This window comes from Cyprinus carpio, chromosome A15 (assembly GCF_018340385.1).
Source record: "Cyprinus carpio isolate SPL01 chromosome A15, ASM1834038v1, whole genome shotgun sequence".
In the NCBI taxonomy this organism is placed as follows: Eukaryota; Metazoa; Chordata; class Actinopteri; order Cypriniformes; family Cyprinidae; genus Cyprinus; species Cyprinus carpio.
In genome coordinates, this window is record NC_056586.1 from 7,208,273 (window position 1) to 7,219,401 (window position 11,129).

Below are 11,129 nucleotides of genomic sequence, written 5' to 3' on the forward strand. Positions count from 1 at the left end.
TGAGTCAAAAGGAACACTCGAACCTGGGTCGATTGCATCAAATTGTAATCAACACACGTTTCACCATCTGCACCACTGGAGGGGAGTCCAAGATGGCTACCTGATCAGACATGTTTTTACGAGCTCCTGCACCAACTTTGTTTAGACAGTACAAAAAGAATTGTTTATTAATTGTATGCTGTGCGTTTTTTTTTTTTTATTCTGTTAAGTATTTGACGTTTTCCCTTATATTGCATTGCCATGGGGCATAAACGTGGTCATTCGAACAACTCGTCGTCTGATGCTAAGATGGTTAGCGTTAGTATTAACGCGTGCTCACCAGCCAACAGTGGCCATGATTACACTGTTTCTTGTGTGAGCGAGGAAGATATGTTCAGTTTAGCTGAAGAGGCGTTCCCTGCATTGCCTATTACCCAGAGTAAATCACCAGTCATAAAGAAAAGAGCAAGTGACGACACTCGAGCTGATATCTCGACGCAGCTGTCAGGCATAACACAGCTGATCAACAGCTGCTCAGACCGAATAGAGAAAAAGATCTCAGACATGTCAGCTGAACTGAAGGCCGTTGTTGAGAAGGTTATCAGTCTTGAGTGGCGTATGGATGATGTTGAACGGCCTGTGGCTCAGATGCAGCGGAGGATGGATGATATGGAAACATATTTGAGAAGACGTAATTTGAGGATAGCCGGGATTCCTGAATCTGCGCATGAAGATATTCGGCTTGAGGTGGTCAAAATATGCCAAAATGCTCTTCACAGTGCTAAAGACAAACTCTTGGATGTTATTGACGTGGTCCATCGTCTCAGGAAGATCCAACAAGAGGGCACGAAGCGTCCCAGGGTGACCATTATGCAGTTCTCCATTCGCTCTTACAGAGACGCTGTTTGGAAGGCCGCGAAGAATTCTTCATATCTGAAAGAGAATGCTCTGCGTTTCATGGAAGATTTCTCAGCAGGAGATCGTGAGAGGAGAAGGAAGCTGTGGCCAGAGGTCCAAAAGGCACGCACGGAGGGGAAGACGGCATTCTTCATCGGAGGCAAAGCTTTCATTCAAGGGCAGGGAGAAATTATCCTTCCTGATTAAAGTGCTTTCATCTTAATGTCGTAAAGACTTAACTATCGTTGCAATTTCTGATCTTGACTGATCTGTCAGGTTCACTTTCTGGACATTGATACGGGTTTGCTATATACATTTATACTATATACAGACTTTTTTTTTTACAGTTCTTTTTGCAATTTTTGATATTTAATATGGTGCTGCATTTTTCAGCCTTTTTTTTTTTTGACTTGTGACCTATTTTCTAAAAGGTAAAGGTAATAATTGAGTTCATAGAACTTAAAGCAGGTTAGCTGATTCAGTGTTTGTGTGTTCTTTAAATGTCTTTCTCTATTGTGTCCTTAAACACCAGGGGTTTAAGAGATGTTGTTAAACGCAAGGCCTTGTTTTTGTTTTCTAGACAGTTTGGTTCTGACTTTGTATTTTTTCAAGAGTCTCATTCTAAAGGTAATGAAGTAAATTTTTGGAAATAGCAGTGGGGTAGTGAGATTTGGTTCTCTCATGGTTCGGAGCACTCTGCAGGGGTTTCCTGTTTAAAAAATAACTTTACAGGGGATGTGTTGCACACATACTGTGACGAATATGGGCACTTTATTTTGTTAATTCTGAAATGTTATAATCTGAATCTTATTGTTGTTAATTATTATGGGTATAACTCTAGATCTGAGAATGATCAGTTATTATTCGTTTTGGAAGATAAGCTTACTTATTGGCAGTCAAAATTTCCAAATGCTTCTTTAGTGATTGGTGGTGATTTTAATACAGTCCTGAACGAATCCCTTGATAGGTGGCCACCTGGTCGCCCATCAAACTCAAACGCAGCTATGAAAGCTTTTATGAATAGGTTAGAGCTTATGGATATATGGAGGGTTAAAAATAAGAATGATAGAGTATATACATGGAGCAATAAAGATTCATCTAGGCTTTCGCAAATTGATTTTTGGTTAGTCTCTAGAAATTTTGATAAAGATAATATCTTTATTGATATTTCTGTAACGCCATTAACAGATCATAAGGTTGTTTCTATTAAAATTATGCTTTCTCCTGAAGCTAGATTTAACAAGGGCTCTTCTTTTTGGAAAATGAACAGTTCTTTACTTAATCATAATTAGGTTAGATCAGAGCTGGAAAGACTTATTGGTTTTTATTGGAGCAAAGCTAAACAAGAAAATTCATTCGGAATAAATTGGGAATTGTTAAAATATGAAATTGGGAAATACCTCAGAAAATATAGTGCTAATTTAGCTAAAACAAAACGTCTTAAAGAAGTTAATATTGTTAGTGAAATCTTATCTATTACCAAGATTTAAAGCAGAAGGGGTTTTTATAAGGTCAAGACAAAGGTGGCTTGAATATAGTTAAGTTGGATGACTTGTATAAATTGAGAGCAGAAGGGGTTTTTATAAGGTCAAGACAAAGGTGGCTTGAATATGGTGAACAGATGTCTTCCTACTTTTTTAAGCTTGAGAAAAATAGGGCTAAGCATAATTCTATTTGTCAATTAAATATTGGAGGGGTTGTCTCAGAAAATTCTAAAGATATTTCCCAATTTTACTATAAGTTTTACTCAAATTTGTATAAATCTAAATTTAATCTAACTGATCTGGATATTTTCAGTAAACATCTTGGTAATGTTAATTCTATTATTTGTGATGACAAAGATTTACGTGACTCGACAATTACTATCGATGAGGTTAAAGAAGCAATTTTACATTTAAAAAATAACAAGTCACCTGGCAGTGACGGGATAACAGCAGAATTTTATAAGTTATATTCTGAGCTGTTATCTCAGTTTCTCCTGCAAGTGTATATAGAGAGTTTAAATTGCTCTGAGCTTTCTGTCAGTATGAAGCAAGGTGTAATTTGTTTAATACCTAAACCTAAAAAAGGACACTCTTCTTTTAAATAACTGGAGAACTATCAGCCTTCTTAATAATGATTATAAATTGTTTGCTCTTATTTTTTCTAAGTGTTTTAAGTTGGTTTTGAATTCCATTATTGATGAAAATCAGTCAGGTTTCATGAATAATCATCATATTTTTAATAACATTAGACTTGTCTTTGACCTCATTGATTACTCTGATTTTATTGAGGACAATAGTTTAATTTTGTTTTTGGACTTCTTCAAAGTTTTTGACACTATTGAGCATCCTTTCATTTTTTTATGTTTAGAGCGCTTTGGTTTCGGGCCCTTTTTTGTAATGCAATGAAAACGTTGTATGCTGGGGGAAATAGCTCAGTGAAGTTAGGACTTGGTACTACACAGAGATTTCTTTTAGAAAGGGGTATTCGGCAAGGCTGTCCAGCTTCCGTATATCTCTTCAAGCCTTTTGTCATTTATTAAGGATAGTAATCTAGTTCATTTTGGTAGAAGTATTTTAATAATCAACTAGCGGATGATTCATTATTGCTGGTAGCCAGTCCATCAGGCAATTAAAAATCATACAGTAGTTTTCTAATGCTTCAGCCTTAATATTAAAAAAAAATATTAGTCTTTTCCTCCCTTTTATCTGTGGATGGAATTCCAGTTAAAGATACTGTTAATTACCTAGGCGTTGTTATTTCGAAAAGTGAACAAGATAGAGTTTCCTTGAATTTTAATCCTGCATTTGAAAAGATTAAAAGTAAATTTAATCTTTGGTTATTAAGGGATTTGTCTCTCAGAGGTAGAGTTCTTCTGTCAAAAGCAGAAGGAATTTCTAGATTAATCTATATTGCTTCAACCATATATCTAGACAATAAAACTGTAAAGTCTATCGATCAGATTTTATTTAATTTTTTATGGAAGAACCGTGTGCCCTACATCCGCAAATCTGTTGTCATAAATTCCCTTAAAAACGGTGCACTTGACTTTTTGGATTTCTTTACTTTAAATAACACTCTCAAAATTAATTGGTTAAAATTTTGTTTGAATAAGCCTTCTATGTGGAATTTTATTCCCAATTTTATTTTTGACCAACTGGGGGGGTCTTTCTTTTTTACTAATGTGTGATTATAAGATTGAGAAATTGCCAGTGAAGCTTTTCATGCTCAAGCTCTGCTGGCTTGGAAACTGATCTACAAGCACAATTTTTCTCCGCAGCATTATTTTATTTGGAACAATCGTTGTATTTTGTTTAAACATAAAAGTATTTTTTTGAAAAGCTGGTTTGATAAGGGTATTATTTTAGTGTATCATTTGTTTAACACTCAAGGATATCTTATGACATGATGAGTTTCTTGCACACTTTAATTTTCCTGTGCCTCCCAAGGAATTCTCTCTTGTTTTATCTGCATTTAATCCTGCTATAGTTTTTTTTATTTAGAAATGTGAATATTGACTGATATGCCCATTGTCAATATAACTGATACAGTATGTGGTAAAATAAAAATAACAAATCTATTCATTCTCTATTCTTAGTGGAGGTTGCTACCAAGCCTTGCTCTATTTCTTATTGGACTAAATTTGTAAGAATTCCTAAGTGGGAAAGTATTTGGTTACTACCACACAAGTTTTTTGTTACAAACAAGATAAAATAAATCGGTTTCAAAATAATTCATAAATTCTATCCTGTTAAACATTTTCTTAGTAAGTTTAAGAAGTATATTGATGTTAATGGCTCTTTTTGCTCTTTGCACTTGGAAACTGTACCCCACATCTTTTGGCACTGTAGTCATGTTAAAAAATTATGGTATGATGTCTCTTTGTTTATCAAAGATAAGGTACTCTTTCATTTTAATTTGCATTTCGAAAATGTAATTTTTGGATATTTTAATTATGGAAATGTAAATAAGTTTTTTGTTATTAATCTATTTATTTTGTTAGTTAAGTTTCACATTCATAAGTGTAAATTTTCTAACAAAAAACCCTGTTTTACAGTGTTTTATAAAGAGTTGGAAAATTACTTGTGTACTATCCAACATAGTACTAATAGAAAGGCAATTAAAACGGTCCGTTTGTGTTCTATATTTAAAATTATTTGAGTATTGTAAAGGTCATGCTTGTCTATGATTGGATTTTTGTTTTTTATTTATTATTATTATTTTATATTAATTTATTTATTTTTATCCTTTGTTACCCTGGCCTTATATTGTGTGTTGTATTGTTTTGTATATGTTGTTTAAAGCATAAAAAAAAAAAAAAAAAAAAAAAAAAAAAAACATCTGCACCACTGACAACTGATTTTCATCTGTTTTACTCTTGAATAGCTCAATAAGACATATATGAGGTGCCATTAAAGTGTAATATTACAATATACACAGTGAAGTAAAGTGCAACAGAATTTTAATATATTGTAAATAAAATACTACACAGATATTACAGAATAAATTCTGAAATTACGTATAATTTCACCTCAGATGAAACATGGTTAAAATAATGGATATGTGCTGTTTGCTGTATTATATTTTACTGTTGTTTTTCCCGTCTTTTTTTTTTTTTTTACACCTTAATCTTCTTTAATACTTTCACATTTTATTAGAGTATTCTTTTGCACGCAAGACGCGAAAACAACTAATGTCATCACGCAATGCAAATTACACACGCATGCGCTGTCACCACGTTAATACGCATGTGTGCTATAGACATACCTTACGTCACTTTGCGCATGCGTGGTAAACACATACGTGACGTCACCGCTACAGTCTGCAGCGAGGGGTGTCTCAATCTGCCCCAAACTTCAAACTTTTTATAAGAGTCCTGGCCTGAACACATCTAAAGTCCAATGTTCATTTATAATTATAGCACCACCTGCTGGCAACAGGAAATGGCTTGTTTTAAACTAACTTAAACATGCAATGTCCAGTCTGCCCCAAACTTCACATGTTTGATATGAGTCCTGGCCTGAACTCATCTTAAGGCTAATATTGATTTATAGTCATAGCGCCACCTGCTGGCAACAGGAAATTACTTGTTTTACTCTAACTTTAACATGCAATGTCCGATCTGCCCCAAACATCACATGTTTGTTAAGAGTCCTGGCCCGAAGATATTTACATGCCAATATTCAGTTATAATCATAGCGCCACCTGTTGGCAGCAGGAAATGTGGTACAAATATTTAACATTTTATAAGCATATGGCCCAACATTCACTGTTCTCCTATGGCCACCGGGTGGTGGTGAGCCCAGGTGCAAGGGCCCTTTCATCGCTGCTTGCAGCTTTAAAAACACTGCACACTTTCTTCTACAGGTTTTTAACAATACATGCTAAAACACTGCACACTAAAGTTTGGGATTATTCTCATCTGTTTTATTCAGTATGTTTCCAAAATAAAACTGCTGTTTTACAATTTTAAGTATGTGGTAATTTATTGAAGTTGATTGCAAAACCATTGCTGCCAGTCATTTGATTTTTAACCTTTATAATGTATAGGGTTGATGCTAAATGCAAACTAGGTTCTAATTGAACGTACAGCTGTGTATTCACCCTTGTTGAAAGGTACGACGATGAAACAACGTCACGTTATCAACGTTGAACCAGTTTGCGAAATTAACACCTAATTCAATGTTAATCCAACATCTACCGAATGACCATAATTCACCCACGATGAAGGCAAGACAGTGAAACAATGCCACAATATCAACACTGGTCCAATTTGCAAAATCGACACCTAATTCAATGTTAATCCAGTGTCTACAAAACAACCTTAATTCACCCATGCTGATGTAAGATGTGAAACAGTGTCACGATTTCAATGGTGAAACAATGTCACAATATCAACATTGATCCAATTTGCAAAATCAAAACATAATCCAACGTTGATTCAACCATGGTACCAACGCTGATTCACTGGTGAATCAATGTTTAAAAGCCAGCTGGCCATAGGCTGCGTTTACACTTTGCTTATCAGTAAATCGGTTCATCTGTCAATCAGAACACGGCACGTGTTACACTTGGCTACATCAGCTGATTTCTCTATCTGGATAACCAATCTGATCTGTCTTTCTTGCGCAATATTTAAATAAGTCTGCAGAGAATGTCCCATTGCAAAGTCAACCTTAAGTGGTGGGTTTTCTTTTGAAAAGTATTTTCATTTGTGGGACATTTTACAAATCAAATATTTAAGTCTACGAATCTCACTATCACTCCACAGCCTGTTGCTGTCCACCTTTCTTGTGATCGTTCATGAGAGAGGGGGTGGGGTTTTGCGTGATATTGACCTGCGAATGCAGACACAATGGCTGGATTGCGTTTACATTGCGATTCCCATCACAATGCATCCTCGACTACCGCTGGACCAGGACACGCTGATCGGATAACATTCTGATCAAAAGCGCTTTTACACAGAGCCGGACAGTAACGGAGTACATTTACTTGAGTACAGTACTTAAGTACAATTTTGAGGGATCTGTACTTTACTCGAGTATAATTTTTGGGGACTACTCATGACTTTACTCAAGTACATTTGAGAGGCAAATATTGTACTCTTTACTCCGCTACATTTCTATCCATAACCGTAAGTACCCGTTACTTCTTCGGCCCCATCCACACGGAGACGGAGCTTACCCCAATCCAATCTTTTTTTTCCTCATCTCAAGAAATATCCGCGTCCACACGAAACCGCAAAACCATGTAGTATACATGCCAGACCAGCATATGGCGCTGTAATTCTCCCACAGAGATACACTAAAAACGGAGAAGAAGACATGGACTATGCTCATAAACCTTGCGCGTGGTACACAAACGAACATGGAACAATACATTTATTAATCTGTATTAATGTTAGTTAATAAAAAGACAATCGTTCAGTGTTTATTCATGTTTTTGTTGCTATTACGTGACATAGCGGTGTCTGTTTAGGGCGAGACGCGGGCTGATGACTTCATCGGAAAAAAAGAAAAATCTTGGAAATTTGTTGTTTCCCTCTCAAACGTGATTGGATTGTGCAGGCGCCACTGATTGGGACACAGCCTATCAGCATTCACATTCAGCTATCCGCCAAAGACTTCATGACATTTGATTGAATTCACACACACACAAAACACACACACACACAGAGAACACAGAGAGAGTTGTCACACATAGATTGTGTGTGTGAGAATGGTGTTATTCAGCTGAAAGTATTTTCTCCTGCCTTTTCCTGTATGTCTGTGAGAGGAAGGGGCTTAATACTGTCACACAAATTAGCTGAATTTTATTTTTCCTTCTTGGTACACTGACCTAAACACAGCTGATTAGCTGTTTTTCTTTAATCATTATTATTTTCTCTTCTATGCTGTGTGTATAACATGGTCAGGTTAAGAGGTGTGTCAGAACATTGCTATATTGCCTTCTTTGCTGATTTAGGTTTATTGATTTGATTGATGAAAAAAAAAAAAAACTCACATGTACACACAATTCTTAGCTGAATTTTCTTTTCTGATATTACACATTAATGTAAGCTGAGCATTTTCTTTGATGTTCTTGAGTATGCGGTGTGTTTAACACAGTCAGGTTCAAATGTGGGTGCAAAAATTCCATTAAAACTCTAGCAGAGGTTTGTCAGAGCGTTGCCATTGTGCGCAAGTGAGAAATGTTAAATAAAGCAACATGGTAAAAAGATGAAAATGACTTGATTTTACTTTCAATTACTTTTACATTCTCCAAGGTATTAACATTAAAATTTTTCATAACTCCATGTAGGACGTTTCTGTACATAAATGTAAGCACTGTGGCAGTAGTAATGCATGCAATATTTAGAAAATGTACTCTTGTACTCTTGATACTCAAGTACTTTTAAAACAAGTACTTCAGTACTTTTACTTAAGTAGACATCTGACTGTAGTACTTTTACTTGTACTTGAGTAAAATTTAGCAAGGGGTATCTGTACTTTTACTCAAGTAATGAAGCTGTGTACTCTGTCCGCCTCTGCTTTTACATTTGTCTTTTCAATGTGTATGTGGACAATATCCGGATATAGGTCGCATGTTAATGCCAAGTGTAAACGCAGCCATATATATAAAATATATTTGGAAGATATTTGTGTGGCAGCAGACTGGGCCTCTCCACACACAGATTTTATAATCTGGATGTTGATTTAACTCCTGGTTCCCGGTTTTGGCTGCCATGTATATTGTTGTTATATGTGATATATGAAGAAACTATGAGAACTGAACAACTGAACCTTAGATGGCACACACTTTATCCCTATGTTCCAAGACATTTTACCATTTGTTGTGTGTTGTATGTCGAGTAGTGATGTCACATCTTTCAAAGACGTATCTCAGCAATTACTTCACTAGTGTGAAAGATCCATCCACAAAAAGTTATGAAACTGAAAGTTATTGATTAATCTTCATGTTTGAATAATGTTAAATCTTCATATTCATACTAATAATAGTTCAACTATCTTAAGGTCAGGCAATTAGATTATTTCATATTCTAGCTTGTCATCATTTTGGCAAATATTTTCATTTGTCACACTTCCTATATGACTAAATCAGAAATTTGCATGAATATGCAAGGTCAAAGAGCCCAAACAACTGGGATCACCAATCACTATTATGGTGACTTCAAAATAACAGTAGTAAAGAACTAAATATCTCACAGTGACTCATTTAAAGACTCATTTATAATTTGAATTCACATTAAAAGAAGAGCAGTAATTACTGTAATGTTAGCATCATTCTGCTAATCAAGTGTTTACAGTTCTTGCAGGGCAATCCCCTTTGTCTACAATTTTCTGAAATTAATTCAGTGCAATTTAGTTAACATGAACTAACAAAGAATAACACTTACACAGCATTTTTTAATATTCTTAATACATTAAAATCAAAAGTCATATTTGTTAACATTGATTATCCACTGTGAACTAACATGAACAAACAATGAATCATTTCATTTTTAACTACCAAGGTTTATTATTTACCAAAGGTTAATAAATTCTGTGAAAAAAAAAAAAAGTTTTTTTGTTCATAGTTAGTATGTGTTAACTAATGCATTAACAAATGTTAACAAATTAGACCCTATCGTAAAGTGTAACCTTCTAATCTATTTTATTTAAACAATAGAAAAAAAAAAGTATGGTAGTCACAACTAGCTACTGTACTTTGCAAAACATGACTACCAACCTACAACTCAGAATGTACAACTCAAAATTTTGAGCTGCCTCCACGAGAAGCATACAAAAAAGTCTTAAGTAACACATCTTACAACAGTTTGCCTTTGGTAAAATGTATGACAAAGTTTTCTCATTATAGCTTCCTTTATTGCTTGAGTTCTTATCCCATAAAGGACTGGGTTTATTAATGGGGAAAGAATAAGGAAATACAAAGATAGTATTACACGAATAATGTAGGGCACATGTCTCATATCAAATCGGCTTTGCAAAAGTTCGAAGGAACTCCCAATAATAAAGTTAAATAATGCAATTAGATGTGGGACACATGTGCTAAAGAGTTTGACTCGTCCTCTTTTTGACAGTTTCAGACAGATTAAGGTGATTTTTACATAAGAGTAGATAATTATAAAAAATGGCAGTACGACCACAAAGACAATTATTGTTGAGCCATATATGTTGTAATATAAAATATCAGAGCATGCTAGTTTCACTATTGAGTAATTATCGCAGTACACTTTTTCAATGATGACTCCACAAATGTCAAAGTTTGCTGTAAGTGAAAGAGAGATGGTCACTCTGAAAAAGGGCAAAAGCCAAGTTAGTACAATACCCAAAAATCACTTTTGTAGGGGTTACTATTTTGTCATACTTTAAAGGATAGCATATAGAAATATACCCGATCATAAGCCATTACTGTTAGGTTTGCTATGTCACAACTAACATAGGTATATATAAAGTAGATTTGCACAAGACAAGAAAACCATGTTATTTCATAGTCCTCCATCAAGAATGTAGCTATAATAAAAGGTGAAACTGCTGTGCCACCATATAAATTTATACAAGCTAAATTGCAGATAAACAAGTACATTGGCTTATGTAGTTTTCTTTCAAGAACATACTGTATAGATGATCAGTCCATTAGCAATGATGATGATTGGGAAAAAGTAAACCCAGCAACCAACAACAAAAAACATATTTCAGATCGTGTATTTTGTTATATGCATCCAGTGTGAATGAAATATTACGTGTTGCACTTTGCAGCATGGCCCTGTA

At 34.8% G+C, this 11,129-nt stretch overlaps 1 protein-coding gene and 1 pseudogene across 1 annotated transcript; one reads left to right on the forward strand and one right to left on the reverse strand.

Annotated features, from left to right (window-relative positions):
• The first annotated feature begins 240 nt into the window (after nucleotides 1-240).
• si:ch211-196c10.15 (LINE-1 retrotransposable element ORF1 protein) lies at nucleotides 241-1,083 on the forward strand. The gene has a single exon (XM_042770727.1). The coding sequence runs from the start codon at nucleotides 241-243 to the stop codon at nucleotides 1,081-1,083; it is 843 nt and encodes a 280-aa protein (XP_042626661.1).
• Nucleotides 1,084-7,118: 6,035 nt separating this feature from the next.
• On the reverse strand, nucleotides 7,119-10,860 carry LOC122147638 (annotated as a pseudogene).
• Nucleotides 10,861-11,129: the final 269 nt, after the last annotated feature.

Coding starts and splice junctions, on each gene's coding strand:
- si:ch211-196c10.15 (XM_042770727.1), top strand. CDS start 241: ATGGGGCATAAACGTGGTCATTCGAACAACTCGTCGTCTGATGCTAAG.